This window comes from Bufo gargarizans, chromosome 2 (assembly GCF_014858855.1).
Source record: "Bufo gargarizans isolate SCDJY-AF-19 chromosome 2, ASM1485885v1, whole genome shotgun sequence".
Classification (NCBI taxonomy): Eukaryota; Metazoa; Chordata; class Amphibia; order Anura; family Bufonidae; genus Bufo; species Bufo gargarizans.
The window spans coordinates 542,165,269-542,184,149 of NC_058081.1; the positions used below are offsets into that span (position 1 = coordinate 542,165,269).

The following is an 18,881-nucleotide window of genomic DNA, read 5'->3' on the forward strand; positions in this document are numbered from 1 at the left end:
TTAGTGACAGAATTAGACTTGGAAATACACAGTAGCGGGTGTGTGTGAAGTTATTCTGAATGACCCAATGTGCACCTTGAATATTATATACCCTTTTAGGGATAGATTTCAAATAGCTCTGATATAGCAGAAACCACTAAATTATGAAATTGCTAAATTGGGAATTGTATTTCAACCCAGAACAAGAAATGTGCTTGAACGGACACTAAATAACTCGCCCAGCTACAGCACTAGGGACAGATTTAGCGGGATATAAATTTGAGGCCTAGTATTTAGGCGCTGGGTGACAGGTATGGGTTTAGTGACAGAATTAGACTTGGAAATACACAGTAGCGGGTGTGTGTGAAGTTATTCTGAATGACCCAATGTGCACCTTGAATATTATATACCCTTTTAGGGATAGATTTCAAATAGCTCTGATATAGCAGAAACCACTAAATTATGAAATTGCTAAATTGGGAATTGTATTTCAACCCAGAACAAGAAATGTGCTTGAACGGACACTAAATAACTCGCCCAGCTACAGCACTAAGGACAGATTTAGCGGGATATAAATTTGAGGCCTAGAATTTAGGCGCTGGGTGACAGGTATGGGTTTAGTGCCAGAATTAGACTTGGAAATACACAGTAGCGGGTGTGTGTGAAGTTATTCTGAATGACCCAATGTGCACCTTGAATATTATATACCCTTTTAGGGATAGATTTCAAATAGCTCTGATATAGCAGAAACCACTAAATTATGAAATTGCTAAATTGGGAATTGTATTTCAACCCAGAACAAGAAATGTGCTTGAACGGACACTAAATAACTCGCCCAGCTACAGCACTAGGGACAGATTTAGCGGGATATAAATTTGAGGCCTAGTATTTAGGCGCTGGGTGACAGGTATGGGTTTAGTGACAGAATTAGACTTGGAAATACACAGTAGCGGGTGTGTGTGAAGTTATTCTGAATGACCCAATGTGCACCTTGAATATTATATACCCTTTTAGGGATAGATTTCAAATAGCTCTGATATAGCAGAAACCACTAAATTATGAAATTGCTAAATTGGGAATTGTATTTCAACCCAGAACAAGAAATGTGCTTGAACGGACACTAAATAACTCGCCCAGCTACAGCACTAGGGACAGATTTAGCGGGATATAAATTTGAGGCCTAGTATTTAGGCGCTGGGTGACAGGTATGGGTTTAGTGACAGAATTAGACTTGGAAATACACAGTAGCGGGTGTGTGTGAAGTTATTCTGAATGACCCAATGTGCACCTTGAATATTATATACCCTTTTAGGGATAGATTTCAAATAGCTCTGATATAGCAGAAACCACTAAATTATGAAATTGCTAAATTGGGAATTGTATTTCAACCCAGAACAAGAAATGTGCTTGAACGGACACTAAATAACTCGCCCAGCTACAGCACTAAGGACAGATTTAGCGGGATATAAATTTGAGGCCTAGTATTTAGGCGCTGGGTGACAGGTATGGGTTTAGTGCCAGAATTAGACTTGGAAATACACAGTAGCGGGTGTGTGTGAAGTTATTCTGAATGACCCAATGTGCACCTTGAATATTATATACCCTTTTAGGGATAGATTTCAAATAGCTCTGATATAGCAGAAACCACTAAATTATGAAATTGCTAAATTGGGAATTGTATTTCAACCCAGAACAAGAAATGTGCTTGAACGGACACTAAATAACTCGCCCAGCTACAGCACTAGGGACAGATTTAGCGGGATATAAATTTGAGGCCTAGTATTTAGGCGCTGGGTGACAGGTATGGGTTTAGTGACAGAATTAGACTTGGAAATACACAGTAGCGGGTGTGTGTGAAGTTATTCTGAATGACCCAATGTGCACCTTGAATATTATATACCCTTTTAGGGATAGATTTCAAATAGCTCTGATATAGCAGAAACCACTAAATTATGAAATTGCTAAATTGGGAATTGTATTTCAACCCAGAACAAGAAATGTGCTTGAACGGACACTAAATAACTCGCCCAGCTACAGCACTAAGGACAGATTTAGCGGGATATAAATTTGAGGCCTAGTATTTAGGCGCTGGGTGACAGGTATGGGTTTAGTGCCAGAATTAGACTTGGAAATACACAGTAGCGGGTGTGTGTGAAGTTATTCTGAATGACCCAATGTGCACCTTGAATATTATATACCCTTTTAGGGATAGATTTCAAATAGCTCTGATATAGCAGAAACCACTAAATTATGAAATTGCTAAATTGGGAATTGTATTTCAACCCAGAACAAGAAATGTGCTTGAACGGACACTAAATAACTCGCCCAGCTACAGCACTAGGGACAGATTTAGCGGGATATAAATTTGAGGCCTAGTATTTAGGCGCTGGGTGACAGGTATGGGTTTAGTGACAGAATTAGACTTGGAAATACACAGTAGCGGGTGTGTGTGAAGTTATTCTGAATGACCCAATGTGCACCTTGAATATTATATACCCTTTTAGGGATAGATTTCAAATAGCTCTGATATAGCAGAAACCACTAAATTATGAAATTGCTAAATTGGGAATTGTATTTCAACCCAGAACAAGAAATGTGCTTGAACGGACACTAAATAACTCGCCCAGCTACAGCACTAGGGACAGATTTAGCGGGATATAAATTTGAGGCCTAGTATTTAGGCGCTGGGTGACAGGTATGGGTTTAGTGACAGAATTAGACTTGGAAATACACAGTAGCGGGTGTGTGTGAAGTTATTCTGAATGACCCAATGTGCACCTTGAATATTATATACCCTTTTAGGGATAGATTTCAAATAGCTCTGATATAGCAGAAACCACTAAATTATGAAATTGCTAAATTGGGAATTGTATTTCAACCCAGAACAAGAAATGTGCTTGAACGGACACTAAATAACTCGCCCAGCTACAGCACTAAGGACAGATTTAGCGGGATATAAATTTGAGGCCTAGTATTTAGGCGCTGGGTGACAGGTATGGGTTTAGTGCCAGAATTAGACTTGGAAATACACAGTAGCGGGTGTGTGTGAAGTTATTCTGAATGACCCAATGTGCACCTTGAATATTATATACCCTTTTAGGGATAGATTTCAAATAGCTCTGATATAGCAGAAACCACTAAATTATGAAATTGCTAAATTGGGAATTGTATTTCAACCCAGAACAAGAAATGTGCTTGAACGGACACTAAATAACTCGCCCAGCTACAGCACTAAGGACAGATTTAGCGGGATATAAATTTGAGGCCTAGTATTTAGGCGCTGGGTGACAGGTATGGGTTTAGTGCCAGAATTAGACTTGGAAATACACAGTAGCGGGTGTGTGTGAAGTTATTCTGAATGACCCAATGTGCACCTTGAATATTATATACCCTTTTAGGGATAGATTTCAAATAGCTCTGATATAGCAGAAACCACTAAATTATGAAATTGCTAAATTGGGAATTGTATTTCAACCCAGAACAAGAAATGTGCTTGAACGGACACTAAATAACTCGCCCAGCTACAGCACTAAGGACAGATTTAGCGGGATATAAATTTGAGGCCTAGTATTTAGGCGCTGGGTGACCGGTATGGATTTAGTGACAGAATTAGACTGGGATATGGCCAAAAAATAAACAGACTATTGCTGGTTAAATGCACTTGGTGTGACAGCTTCACCCTGATGTAGGCTTTAGCCAAAAAACAACCACACCATTGAGGGTTAAATGCACTTGGTGACAGGCGCAGCTTGCCCCTGATTTAGTATATGGCCAAAAAATGAACAGACTATTGCTGGTTAAATGCACTTGGTGTGACAGCTTCACCCTGATGTAGGCTTTAGCCAAAAAACAACCACACCATTGAGGGTTAAATGCACTTGGTGACAGGCGCAGCTTGCCCCTGATTTTGTATATGGCCAAAAAATGAACAGACTATTGCTGGTTAAATGCACTTGGTGTGACAGCTTCACCCTGATGTAGGCTTTAGCCAAAAAACAACCACACCATTGAGGGTTAAATGCACTTGGTCGCAGCTTGTGCTGGCGCACCACAAGACACAAAATGGCCGCCGATCACCCCAGAAAAATGTGACTGACAAACGGTCTGGGCAGCCTAAAAACAGTGAGCAATTGAGGATCAGCAGCTCAATGATCCACAGCTGCAGATCGATCAGTTAATCAAGTCCTTTGGAGGAGTTAATCTGCCTAATCTCGCCCTACTGTCGCAGCCGCAACCTCTCCCTACGCTAATCAGAGCAGAGTGACGGGCGGCGCTATGTGACTCCAGCTTAAATAGAGGCTGGGTCACATGGTGCTCTGGCCAATCACAGCCATGCCAATAGTAGGCATGGCTGTGATGGCCTCTTGGGGCAAGTAGTATGACGCTTGTTGATTGGCTGCTTTGCAGCCTTTCAAAAAGCGCCAAGAAAGCGTCACAAAAGCGCGAAGAAAGCGACGAACACCGAACCCGAACCCGGACTTTTACGAAAATGTCCGGGTTCGGGTCCGTGTCACGGACACCCCAAAATTCGGTACGAACCCGAACTATACAGTTCGAGTTCGCTCATCCCTAGTTACTAGCAATCAGTTATTCAAGGGTAAGTCCAGAAGAAATGGTCAGAAGCAAAGCCAAGGTCAAAAATCACAGAATATCCACATGGTAAACTAGCACAACACAGGAACCAGATAAAAAGCTCTATTGCCAAAGAATCCTGGAAAAGGAAGGTTACCGTATTTTTCGCCCTATAAGACGCACTCCCCCCACCCCCCCAAAAGTGGGAGTAAAATGGCAGTGCGTCTTATGGGGCGAAGGCTGCCATTTTTACACTGATACACCGTGGACCTCAAGCTGCACAGCGTGGTGTATCAGCAAGGGGGAGGAGGGGCTGAGGGCTGGCCTTTAGTTTTATAATGGCAGCGGGGCCCAGTGCAGTCACTGTATTCTATTGCATCGGGCCCCGCTCACTGTACTAATGGTATCTGTAACTGCAGGCAGGCAATGGTTAACTATACATATGTTCGATCCAGCACTGAGCAGCCTGTACTTACTATCATAGCAGGCTGGATGCTGGAGGCAGGAGGCTGGGCGGGCACTTTATGAATGAAGCAGGCGGCGCAGGCACTTGACGTAGGAAGGCACGCTGCCAGTGCCCGCCCGCCCAGCCTCCTGCCTCCAGCCTGCTGTGATCGTAAGTACAGGCTGCTCAGTGCTGGATCAAACATATGTATAGTTAAACATTGCTTGCCTGCAGTTACAGATGCCATTAGTACAGTGAGCGGGGCCCGGTGCAATGGAATACAATGACTACACTGGGCCCCCGCTGCCATTTAAAAACGAGTGTAGATGCCAGTCCCCAGCCCCTGTATTGGCTGACACTGTTGGTGTGGGGATCTGTGGATGTCAAATAGTATAAGATGCTATTTATCTGTCATCCACAGATCCCCCCCATAGCAGTGTCATGCCATCCATAGATGCACCCATAACAGTGTCATGCCATCCACAGATGCACCCATAACAGTGCCATCCACAGACGCCCCCATAACAGTGTCAGCCACAGACCCCCATAACAGTGTCAGCCACAGACTCCCATAACAGTGCCATCCAAAGACCCCCATATCAGTGCCATCCACAGACCCCTATAACAGTGCCATCCACAGACCCCCATAATAGTATCATTCACAGGCTACCATTAGTTAAAAGCCCACCAAAAGCACACCTTTTGTTTTAAAATATATTTTTTCTTATTTTCCTCCTCAAAAACCTAGATGCGTCTTATGGGCGTCTTATAGGGGGAAAAATACGGTATATAGCCAGGATGCAATTAATTAGCTGTTACTTCACAGCACAGCTCAGAGAGTTAGAGGAATACGTTATTTACTGTTCTTTCTTTTGCGTAAGATAACAATATTTAGTTTTAATATTGCTTTAATAAAAGCTGCTGTGGCTTTATTACATAATAAAGTGCAATTTCTGTATTATTTAATGATGGTGGGTGTCACTTGGGATGAGGGCATGTCAAAGATGAATTTGCAATTCAAACAGTAATGGAAGTCTTGGAGAGTTGTAGTTTGTTGCTGCACATGCAAAGATTAAAGGGGTTGTTCACCTTTTGGGGCCTTACTGCCAAACACCCCCAAGTCGTCAGGTGGGACAGCTCCTTAAATGGAAAATTTATTTTAGCACAAATTTGGCTTTTATATCTATTTAGATATTTATATATATATATATATATATATATATATATATTTTTGGGTATTTTTTAAAAAGGATTGTCCACCTTTGGAGTCCTTTCCACCAGACCCCACATGTCGTCAGCCCTGTGAAGGGAAACATACTTACCTGTTCCCCGCCACTGGGTTCCAGCTCATTCAGTCCCCTGTTGCACTCTGGTCCCTGCTGGTATACTCTCTGTCGAGGAGTATGTGGTCATTGATTGGCCGCAACGAACACATGACCCCCATGGGTTATGTTATCCAATGATATGACACTGGAGGGTCACATCACTGCTGCAGCCAGTCATTGGCTGAGCAGACACATGGCCTCAATGAAATGCAGACACCAGGGCACGGCAAACGTTTTGTAAAACCGAATGAGCCGAAACCCATGTAAGGAGCTGGTAAGTATGCTTGCCTTTGCAGGTCTAGAGACGGGTGGATTTCTGGGTGGAAAACCCCTTGAAAGCCAAAAAAATATAAAATCCTAAATTGTTCTAAAATGGAGTGACCCATCTTGGCATTTATGGCATAGAGATAAGATATGGTATAAATGTCTGATAGATGCAGGTTCCACCTCTGGGACTCTCTCCTACCTCAAGAACAGGGCCCTGCCATGAACAGAGTTTGGCCACCGCCCCATTCACTATTATGCCAGTGCTTGACTATATTCAAACATCCCATAGTGTAAATTGAGGGAGGCCATACACCGTTGCTTGCTCACCCTTCACTTTGGGGGCTGATCTTAAGACAGAAGCTAATCCAGGCGGTAGGACCCATGCAGCCAGCCAGTAGCGCAGGGGCAACTTTGGCTTTGGCTGTTAATCCTTTCCTTCCTTTGTCCCTTTCAGGGACTGAACTTTCATTGAGTAGAAGTGCTAGATCTGCCTTACTTCAAACTCAGCAGAGTAACTTGAGATCAATGGATTATCCTGTCTGATCTTCACACACTGACTCTCTCTTCAACTAACTAGGCCTGAACTAGGTATATATAGAACCTAAGTTTTATCCCCATCTAGTGGTGGGATGTATAAATTACACCAGCCCAGCCTATCAACATGGATACCACAGGTATTGCAGTGGAAAATAACAGACAATATAAAAATGCAGTTTTAAAGCTATTTTGCAGTTCCCACGTGTTCCTGAGTGGGACGCTGCACCCACACCTATCGGATATTTATGGCAATTATTGGCCATAAATGTCCTGATGAGAATGCCCCTATTACAACAGAGGATTTTATCTCATTTGTCACTTTTCATATGTTGTGCAGTACAGTACATGAGCTTTATTTGCTTACTCCTGGAGAGCTCTTTTAAAGTAGTAGGCAGCTTTAAGATGTAAGTAGGAAGGGATTTGTAGAAAGCTTTTATTTTTCATTTTCCACCAAGTCAGTTCCAAGCTTGATTGCCGCCATAAATTAATCTCATGTGCATCGGAGTGCTTTTATTCACAGTAAAATGCATTGCACATTAACATTTTAAAATGATTTTCAGTGATCTTTAAATTGTACAGGAGGGACAAGACTGTGAGATACGCAGTATAATCTGAAGGTCAAAACAGAATTAATAAAACTAGACATATTTCTTTTCTTTGCTGTTTTTAAATAAAATTGTAAGGGTATGGCCAAAAATGGCGGGTCCACTGTGGAAACTCCGTCCACAGCATATCTATCATAATATGGCATCAACAGTATCTGCCAGGATTCGGGAGCAAAACCCACATGAGATGGTTCAGATTTTGTGACAGAATTCATTGTGAGAGTAATGTGGGTTTCTAATATTGCGACGACAAACACAACTCCACTGGCTTTCACCAAACTTTACTAAAGTCTTTAGTTAAGAGCCGACAAGCAAACGTATGAACCTAATGACAATAATAAGGTATAGTTTTTCAGTCAGTGATGCTGCATAAGGACTACCAGGCGGTGACAGTCTCTCTTCAGTGGTGTGTCTGCAGGCCGAGAGGCTCCCTCTCCGTCCACACGTGTTCTAAGATCTCATCTGCATGTTGTCTCTCTATCACAGTCCTTTGCTTTGGGGCACTTAGCGATTCCTTTTTACTTCTTACTTTGCAAACCTCACAGGCCTTATTCTCCATCAGGAGCACCACACCACACTCCTCCTAATGCCCTAACACTCCTTCTCTTGCCTGCCTCCACTTCCCAGACGTCCTGCTTCTCATCCACAGCCCTTCCCCTGTGTTCTAGCACCATCTACTGGACAAGAGATCACACCGCAGTCCCTCGTTTTGCAATAGGTTTCACTCTCTGCATTTCAAAGTGTGAAATACACTGTAGAAATTAGAACCACATGTCAAGTTACTGTATGTGCAGGTTTGCTGTGGAAATTTCCTGCAGTGTGTAGGTGAGTTTTTTAAAATCGCATCTACTTTGCTGCTACTGTAAATGCTGCAGTGTTTCTGTACAGAAATCAGATATGTAGAATTGCAGTGTGCTGTGGGAAGTGCATAAGTTCATGATGTGGCTGGATGGGTGTAGTAGTTGTACTATGGGCTTGTGCAGTGATGGGAAAGGTGCATCGGTTCTTCCTTTCAGGACTCACTCTGATTCTTGGGATCCTCCTTCCTGATGGTGGTTGAGGTGCCTTTGGTGTTGATGGTTTTATGGGGCAAGGCAGGGTCAGACTCATATTTTTTTATGTACAGTGCTGCCCATAATATTCATTCCCCTGACAAATTTTATATATATACAGATACATTTTGTTGATTAGCTTAGTGACTATACTACATTTTTAATGACATGCAATTACAAAAGTATTTAGATCCATGTTCTGGTTTGAAAAATGTATCCACTACATTTTTAGTGCTTTTAGCAGTAATTCTTAGAGTTGTGTCAAGTCTAGTAACAGTCATATCTTTCTGTTTTACTTTGAGTTACTTTATTTTTCGTTTTCAGTTGGAGAGGCTCGAAATCTTATCCCTATGGATCCTAATGGCTTGTCCGATCCTTATGTGAAGCTGAAGCTCATACCTGACCCAAAGAACTTGACCAAACAGAAAACCAGGACTGTCAAATCTACTCTTAACCCATTGTGGAACGAATCCTTTATTTTGTAAGTAGACATATTCTTTACATTTATTGATGTGTGCAGAACATTTTCTTTAGTCATATATTAACACACAACATGGCATATACAGTCATGTGAAAAAATTAGGACACCCTTTGAAAGCATGTGGTTTTTTGTAACATTTTTAATAAAAGGTTATTTCATCTCCGTTTCAACAATACAGAGAGATTAAAGTAATCCAACTAAACAAAGAAAACTGAAGAAAAGTCTTTTCAAGATCTTCTGTAAATGTCATTCTACAAAAATGCCTATTCTAACTGAGGAAAAAGATAGGACACCCTCACATGTATTCCCTCTTAAATTGGCTCAGATCTCACACAGGTATATCACACCAGGTGCACATAATTAGTAGATCGTTACTCTGCATGTTGAATGAGGCTTGCCCTATTTAAACCTCAGACATTTAGTTTGGTGTGCTCCTGACTGTTGAAGTGAGAGTGAGCACCATGGTGAGAGCAAAAGAGCTGTCAGAGGACTTCAGAAAAAAGATTGTAGCAGCCTATGAGTCTGGGAAGGGATTTAAAAAGATCTCAAAAGATTTTGAAATCAGCCATTCCACTGTCCGGAAGATAGTCTACAAGTGGAGGGCTTTCAAAACAACTGCCAACATGCCCAGGACTGGTCGCCCCAGCAAGTTCACCCCAAGAGCAGACCGCAAGATGCTAAAAGAGGTCTCCAAAAACCCTAAAGTGTCATCTCGAGAACTACAGCAGGCTCTGGCTACTGTTGATGTAGAAGTACATGCCTCTACAATCAGAAAGAGACTGTACAAGTTTAACTTGCATGGGAGGTGTGCAAGGAGGAAACCTTTGCTTTCCAAGAGAAACATCGAGGCCAGACTGACATTTGCCAGAGATAAAGTTGACAAAGACCAGGACTTCTGGAATAATGTTCTTTGGACAGATGAGTCCAAAATTGAATTATTTGGACACAACAGCAGAGGACATGTTTGGCGTAAACCAAACACAGCATTCCAAGAAAAGAACCTCATACCAACTGTGAAGCATGGAGGTGGAAGTGTCATGGTTTGGGGCTGCTTTGCTGCAGCAGGACCTGGTCAGCTCACCATCATAGAATCCACGATGAATTCTACTGTGTATCAGAAGGTGCTTGAAGAACATGTGAGACCATCAGTTAGAAAATTAAAGCTGAAGCGGAACTGAACCATGCAACATGACAATGACCCAAAACATACTAGTAAATCAACCAAAGATTGGCTGAAAAAGAAGAAATGGAGAGTCCTGGAATGGCCAAGTCAAAGTCCAGATTTGAATCCCATTGAGATGCTGTGGGGTGACTTGAAAAGGGCTGTACGTGCAAGAAACCCCTCAAACATCTCACAGCTGAAAAAGTTCTGCATTGAGGAGTGGGGTAAAATTTCCTCAGACCGATGTCGAAGACTGGTAGATGGCTACAAGAACCGTCTCACTGCAGTTATTTCAGCCAAAGGAGGTAACACTCGCTATTAGGGGCAAGGGTGTCCTATCTTTTTCCTCAGTTAGAATAGGCATTTTTGTAGAATGACATTTACAGAAGATCTTGAAAAGACTTTTCTTCAGTTTTCTTTGTTTAGTTGGATTACTTTAATCTCTCTGTATTGTTGAAACGGAGATGAAATAACCTTTTATTAAAAATGTTACTAAAAACCACATGCTTTCAAAGGGTGTCCTAATTTTTTCACATGACTGTATGTCTGAGAGATGTTGTTCCCACCACTGGGACACATGCATATATCCAGAATGGAATTCCACAGACCGCTGGTCCTCCCTGGTGCCACAGCTGCTTTAAAAACAGCCGAGCACAGAATTTTAATAAATGTACGTTAGAACGTTTTTTGATGGTCTGTCAAAATAATTAATAACATAAGAGATATTTTGATAGCAAGAAAGTTAAAGCATCAATGAGCTTTGAACATACTTTGTATTAATCAGTAGTACAGTGTCTTTACATAGTGAATAACACTATTTCTGGTCATTATGTAACTGTAAATTTTTAGCAGTTTTCCTCTTGTTTGCAGTTCTCTAAGGCATGGTGGGTGGAGACTAGCTGCCATCCACTGCACACACAGAAAGTAGAGGGAAATTCCCTTCCTAATTGTCTCACAGTCACTAAGGACAAGCCCCAGGATAAATGAGGGCGTTGCAGAGAAGTACTGACCTGAGCCATAATATTCCTATGTAACTATGCAGTCCTGCTTGTCTGTGTATCTCTCCTTAGCTCCTTTTCACTGCTCCCCTCCCCTATCCATAGCCTTGCATTTTGCAAAGTAAATTAGCTGGGTTTATCGCGGCTGCTTGTAATATTGATTTATGCAAAGTTGAGTGAAAGGTTAGTCATCATTTGAGGAGCCTCTGTCAGCATGATCAACCCTATTAAAGCAGGAATACTGTTTGGTAGGATTGATCATGGCGATTAAAACAATACCTTTCTTTTGTCTATATCTTAAAAAGCTGCAGAGATATCTGTGTTTTAGTCATATGCAATGAGCACATTGGAGCACCAGGGGATGGGACTGAATCTTTGAAGCACTGCTTTTGAAATACCCCAGTGCTCCTCCGTACCCTTGATTGACAGGGTTAGACATCAGCATGCTGAGTGCAGAGCTGTGTCCTAGCATGTATATATTACATACACTACTTACTATAACCTTACAATGTTCATAAGAGAGGTTTTCTATGCTTAGAACTACATATAACTGGTTTATTCACAGGCACAATAAACAAGGAAGCTGGCTTACATTTAGAATTGTGCTGGATATGCCAAAGTTATGTAGAGACTTTTCATAACTTTGACAGATCCACCACCAGCTATTGGGGTTATTAACCCTTTAAGGACCTCTGCTGTACATGTGTGGTGCTGGTGGTCGTGACTTAAGGACCAGTGCAGTCACTGACAGCCCGGCCCCTACTTTATACGTCAACATCAGTGAAAACACTGATGCCAACGTATTAACCCCTTGTATGCTGTGGTCATAGCTGACTGCGGCATGCAGAGGGTTTCGCAGAGAGTACTGGTGCCCTCCGCATCCCCATCGGGTCCCTGTGCTGAAATGGTGGGGACCCAATGGCAGAGAAGGCAGCCCAATGCCTTCCATAGGCTTCGTGGCTTGCCTTCTATGGAAGCCTGTGAGATCCAGCCCTTAGGCTGACAGCCAATGCATTACAATACAGGTTTATTTGTAATGCATTGCCGAGAGGATCAGAGCCCATAAATTCAAGTCCCAGGGTGGTACAAAAAAATGAAAATCAAAATCCAAGTAAAAAAAATGCCCCTTTCCCAAAATAAAACACATAAAATTGTAAAAAAAAAAAGAAAAACAGACATATTGAGTGTTTCCGCGTCAGTAACGACCCTAGAAAATATCACATGATCCACCCCCTCACCTGAACGCTGTAGAAAAAATAAAATAAAAACTGTGCTAAAACAGCCATTTTTTGTCAACTTAAATCACAAAATGTGCAACACCAAGCTATCAAAAAAGCGTATGGCCCCCAAAATAGGACCAATCAAACCGTCACCTCATCACACAAAAAAGCCCCCACATAAAATGATCGGACAAAAAAATAAAATAAAACTATGGCGACACTGAAACATGATTTATTTATTTCAAAAATGCTTTTGTTCTGTTAAAAGTGGTAAAAAGTACACATATTAGATATTGTCTTGTCCTTAAAAACCAAAATATCACATGACCTCACCCATCAGGTGAACACCATAAAAAAAAAAAAAAAACGGTGTAAAAAATGCTTTTATTTATCACCTTACAGCACAAAAAATATAATACAAAGCAATCAAAAAGTAATACGTACCCCAAAATAGGACCCATTGAGCCGTCATCTAATCCCACAAGAAATGAGACCCTACATAAGACGATCGCCGGCCCAAAAAATAAAAGAAAACTATGGCTCTCAGAATATGGAGACACTAAAACATGATTTTTTTGTTTCATAAATGCTTTTATTGTGTTAAAAGTGACAAAAATAAAAAAAGTTGACATATTAGGTATAGCCGTGTCCATAACAACCCAGTCTATTAAAATATCACATGATCTAACTCCTCAGATGAACACCGTAAAAAAAATATTTAAAAAATCACAAAGTCACATCACAAAAAATGTAATACCAAGCCATCAAAAAGTCATATGCACCCCAAAATAGTACAAAACAAACCATCATCTCAAACCGAAAAAAAATGAGCCCCTATATAAGACTATGGCTTTCAGAATATGAAGATACTAAAAAAAATCATTTTTTTCAAAAATGCTTTATTATGTAAAACTAAATCAAACAACCAAACAAATTAGTCATATTTTGTATTGTCGCATCCGTAACAACCTGCTCTAAAAAAATAGCACATGATCTAACCTGTCATATGAACATTGTAAATAAAAAAATAAAAACGGTGCCAAAACAGCTATTTTTTGTCACCTTGCCTCATAAAAAGTGTAATATAGAGCAACCAAAAATCAAATGTACCCTAAAATAGTACCAACAAAACTTATTCTGTAGTTTCCAAAATGAGGTCACATTTTTTGAGTTTCTACTCTTAGGGGTGCATCAGGGGGTCTTTCAAATATGACATGGAAACTTAAAATTATCCCAATGAAATCTGCCCTCCAAAAAACATATGATGTTCTTTTCCTTCTGTGCCAAGTCGTGTGCCCGTACAGCAGTTTATGACCACATATTGGGTGTTTGTGTAAACTTCAGAATCAGGTAAATATTAAGTTTTGTTTGACTGTTAACCCTTTTCTTTGTTACTGGAAAAAAAATGGATTAAAATAGAAATTCTGCCAAAAAGCTTAATTTGGAAATTTCATCTACATTTTCCTTTAATTCTTGTGGAACACCTAAATGGTTAACAAAGTTTGTAAATCAGTTTTGAATACCTTGAAGGGTGGTTTTTAAATACCTCAGGCCATTTATGGGTGGTTTCTATTATGTAAGCACCACAAAATGACTTCAGACTTGAACTGGTCCTTAAAAATTGGGTTTTGGAAATTTTCTTAAAAAGTTTAAGATTTGCTTCTAAACTGCTAAGCCTTATAACATTCCAAAAAAAGAAAATGTAATTGACAAAATTATCCTAACACGTAGTTAAGTAGACATATGGGAAATGTAAAGTAATAACTATTTTATGAGGTATCACTATCTGTTTTAAAAGCAGAGAAATTGACATTTAGAAAATTGTGAATTTTTCCAAATTTTTGGTAAATTTGTCAAATTTTTTATAAATAAAAATAAACAATTTTGACTCAAATTTATTACTGTCATGAAGTACAATATGTGACAAGAAAACTATCTCAGAATGGCTTGGATAAGTAAAAGCGTTTAAAAGTTATCACAACATAAAGTGACACATGTCAGATTTGCAAAAAATGACATGGTTCTTAATGTGAAAAATTGCAGGGCCCTGAAGGGGTTAAGACTGGAATCTAAAACGCCGGTCTTAATAAATGACCCTCATAGTTTATAAATGAATTAAATAAGATAGAAAAATAGTAAGAACAAAAATATCTACTAGTATTTGAACCAGAGACATCTACATACACCTCCAGGCTATAACCTTATCATATTGAGAATGGTGGCTTTCAATACTCGCTGACATGATCGGTCAGACAGTCGCTTCCAGTCAGTTAAAAGTCAGACTCCTCCTTGTCTCGTGCATGCCCCCTAGATACTCCAGCATAGTGGAGGCGGCGAGTATATTGTCCATGCAGATTAGGTTATGGCGCAGCAGAGATACGATTCCTGCTTTCCAACACAGTGGCGCCAATATTTTCTGGGGGGGTGTGACTTCGTTTTTACCGCCAAGCTGCTCTGTGATGGCGCAGCAAACAATTACAAGTCCTTCAGGTGGCCATTTTAGGTGTAAAACAGTCCATTCAAATACAGCAAGCAAAGCTACTGACTCTTGAAAAATCCACAATTTTGCAGTTTTAACAATACGGTTTTGTAGTAGAAGGATAGCGCAATACATGCAGACGGTCTCTAAGCAATCTGAACAGTCTTTTGCCCAATAAAAACAGTAAACAGCTGGGGCTCATTCACAATAGGCAGTCTATAATGATGCAGGGTTTTGCAAGTGCTGTTCGCACAGTTCATTAAAGGCACATAGGAATTTATCAGAAATCCTGTTCACAGCGCCAATTTTATTATGGCGGTATACAAATGCAGCGAGTCACAAATCCAGTTATCAATTAGGCGCAGAGGAATATAAAATCCTATTCGTGACGCCAATTTTAATTATGCAGTATGCCAGACCAAACAGGGGAATTACACGTGAGGTCACGGTGTGAGCAATAGGTGGACTGAGGTAAATACAGTTCTGGGTACTCGCGGTAATGTCGTCTCTGGGCAGGCTCGCATAAGTGAAGAGGAGAACGGCACAAGAATTCTCTCGTGCACACTCTGGTGTAAGAGACATTGGCCAGATGGTGGTTTGAGGTGCCCTTGATGGTCTGTATTAATGTGCCTATGGCAAGGTCCTTGTAGTCGTGACGCCAGTACCTTTTGTGGTGGTACAACCATTTACTGTAGTGTTAACTGAGGAACTGAAGACTGAGACAAGGATGGTGTAATTCAACTTAAAACTTTTACTGAATGTTTTGCTCCTGGTAACAATTCCATCCAATTTATAAAACAGTCCTTTGTACATCTCAGCATAAAGTACAGTCTCATGCATACAGGGGTAGGGAAATGTAAGTCCTCAGAAGAAAACAGGCTCTTAGTCCTAAATATATATGAAAGCTACTGCTTCAGACTAGGCTTTGAAGTAGATAAAGTCTTTGGCTGGTAAAAACTCTCACCTGATTCTAACCTGACTTGAAGGTGGTTTTCTGAGTCCTTGAACCTCTATTTTCCAGTGTATTCTGACAGATGGCCTATCTGTCCTCAGGGTTTAACTGGAGGTGTTGATGCCAGAAGTTGTGTCCTACACCTGCTTGCAAAGGTGCCTGGGAAGCCCTTAAATATGGCCGTGTGCTAGCCTTTGACTTGAAATATATGTAAGAATCCCCTTGAATACTTGCTTTAGTAGCTGGACACTGGTCTCCCCGGAAGAGTGTGATGTAGAAGTGGACTTCTGACCTCTGGGTGGAATCTTTAAACCTGGGCTGTGGAGCCAACAGGGAGAGAGCAGAGAGGCAGGAGGCCTCCCTCCAGCAAGCAGCTACTTCATGGCTTCATACTGACTAAACTTGTCCAGAATGGCACTGAACTGGAACTAGACTGAACTCTGAACTGCCTAACCTGTGCCTGAGCTAAGCTATTTATACACTGAGACACTGCCCCATCTTGTGGAGAAACAAGTATATTGCATCCTGACTAGGCCTGTGTAAAGGATCTTACACGTGGAAGAAGATGAAGACACGTGGACATGAGATGAAGTACAGCATACAGGCATAATATAAGACATTAAAACATAATAAAAACAAGTTTGCGATGCCCACGGTCACGTAGTGGGATGCCGAACATGCTGATGTCTAGCCCTTTCAATCCACGGGATAGGGGGGGATGCAGAGCACAGGGATGTTACAAAAGTGGTGCTCTAAAAAATCAACCCCACCCCCTAGCGATCCAATGTTTATATTTGCATATGAATAAAAACGCAGATATCTCTGCAGCTGTATAACATACAGACAAAAAAAGGTAATGCTTTAATCAGCATGCTCAACCCTACCAGCCAGTCTGCCTGGTTTAATAGGATTAAAGGGCTTCTATCACCCCCCATTGAGCAATTGTCATTAGCCGACATTAGCTATTTGCTAATGTCAGCTGAGTGCAATCATACATGTCCTACTTTTGTCTGTGGCTTATTTCTTGTAAAAATCATACTTTTATCATATGCAAATGTCTTCACTATTAGCAAGTTGGGTGTGGACTTGCTGGGAGCCGCCGCATCTGCCGCTTCTAGACACACCCCCATCTCATCTTGATAGACAGGGCCAGCGAGCACTCTCCTCCTCCCGCTGGCCCTGTCTGGTGATGAATTCCTGCACTGTAACATTCCTCGATCGGTGCAGGCGTACTGAGTGAAGGACGCTCGCTTGCCAGCTCCTTCCTCAGTGCGCCTGCGCTGATTAAGTCACACTACACCCGGAAGAGAAGACTGCCGGCATCAGCGATAATTGGCAGTCTTCTCTTCCGGGTGTAGTTAAACGTAATCGGCGCAGGCGCACTGGGGAAGGAGCTGGCAAGAGCACGTCCTTCACTCACTACACCTGCGCTGATCGAGGAACGTTACAGCGCAGGCGTGGGAATTCATCAGCAGACAGGGCCAGCGGGAGGAGGAGAGCGCTTGCTGGCCCTGTCTATCAAGATGAGATGGGGGTGTGTCTAGAAGCGGAGATGCGGCGGCTACCAGCAAGTACACACCCAACTTGCTGGTAGTGAAGAAATTTGCATATGATAAAAGTATGATTTTTACAAGAAATAAGCCACAGACAAAGGTAGGACATGTATGATTGCACTCAGCTGACATTAGCAAATAGCTAATGTCGGCTAATAAAAATTGCACAATGGGGGGTGACAGAAGCCCTTTAACCACCTCAGGACCGCCGTACGCAGGATTGCGTCCTGCCGGCGGTCCTGCTCTTCTGGGTGGACGCATATACGCGTCCTCCCGCGAGAGCCGAGATTTCCTCTGAACGCGCGCACACAGGCGCGCGCGCTCACAGGAACGGAAGGTAAGCGAGTGGATCTCCAGCCTGCCAGCGGCGATCGCTCGCTGGCAGGCTGGAGATCCGAATTTTTTAACCCCTAACAGGTATATTAGACGCTGTTTTCATAACAGCGTCTAATATACCTCCTACCTGGTCCTCTGGTGGTCCCTTTTGTTAGGATCGACCACCAGAGGACACAGGTAGGTCAGTAAAGTCGCACCAAACACTACACTACACTACACCCCCCCCGTCACTTATTAACCCCTTATAAACCCCTGATCACCCATGATCACCCCATATAAACTCCCTGATCACCCCCCTGTCATTGATCACCGCCCTGTCATTGATCACCCCCCTGTCAGGCTCCGTTCAGACGTCCGTATGATTTTTACGGATCCACGGATACATGGATCGGATCCGCAAAAAGCATACGGACGTCTGAATGGAGCCTTACAGGTGGGTGATCAATGACAGGCGGGTTATCACCCATATACACTCCCTGATCACCCCCTGTCATTGATCACCCCCCTGTCATTGATCACCCCCCTGTAAGGCTCCATTCAGACGTCCGCATGATTTTTACGGATCCATGGATACATGGATCGGATCCGCAAAACACATGCGGGCGTCTGAATGGAGCCTTACAGGGGGTGATCAATGACAGGCGGGTGATCACCCATATACACTCCCTGATCACCCCCCTGTCATTGATCACCCCCCTGTAAGGCTCCATTCAGACGTCCGCATGTGTTTTGTGGATCCTATCCATGGATCCGTAAAAATCATGCGGATGTCTGAATGGAGCCTTACAGGGGGGGTGATCAGTGACAGGGGGGTGATCACCCTGATCACCCCCTGTCATTGATAACCCCCCTGTAAGGCTCCATTCAGACGTCCGCATGTGTTTTGTGGATCCGATCCATGTATCCATGGATCCGTAA

At 42.1% G+C, this 18,881-nt stretch overlaps 1 protein-coding gene across 1 annotated transcript in view; it reads left to right on the plus strand.

Moving 5' to 3' along the window:
• PRKCG (protein kinase C gamma) overlaps positions 1-18,881 on the plus strand; it is a 635,634-nt gene that overhangs the window by 403,888 nt on the left and 212,865 nt on the right. The window contains exon 6 of the mRNA XM_044278076.1: positions 9,107-9,263. Within this exon, the coding sequence (XP_044134011.1) occupies positions 9,107-9,263 (157 nt within the window). The remainder of the gene's footprint in view (positions 1-9,106; positions 9,264-18,881) is intronic.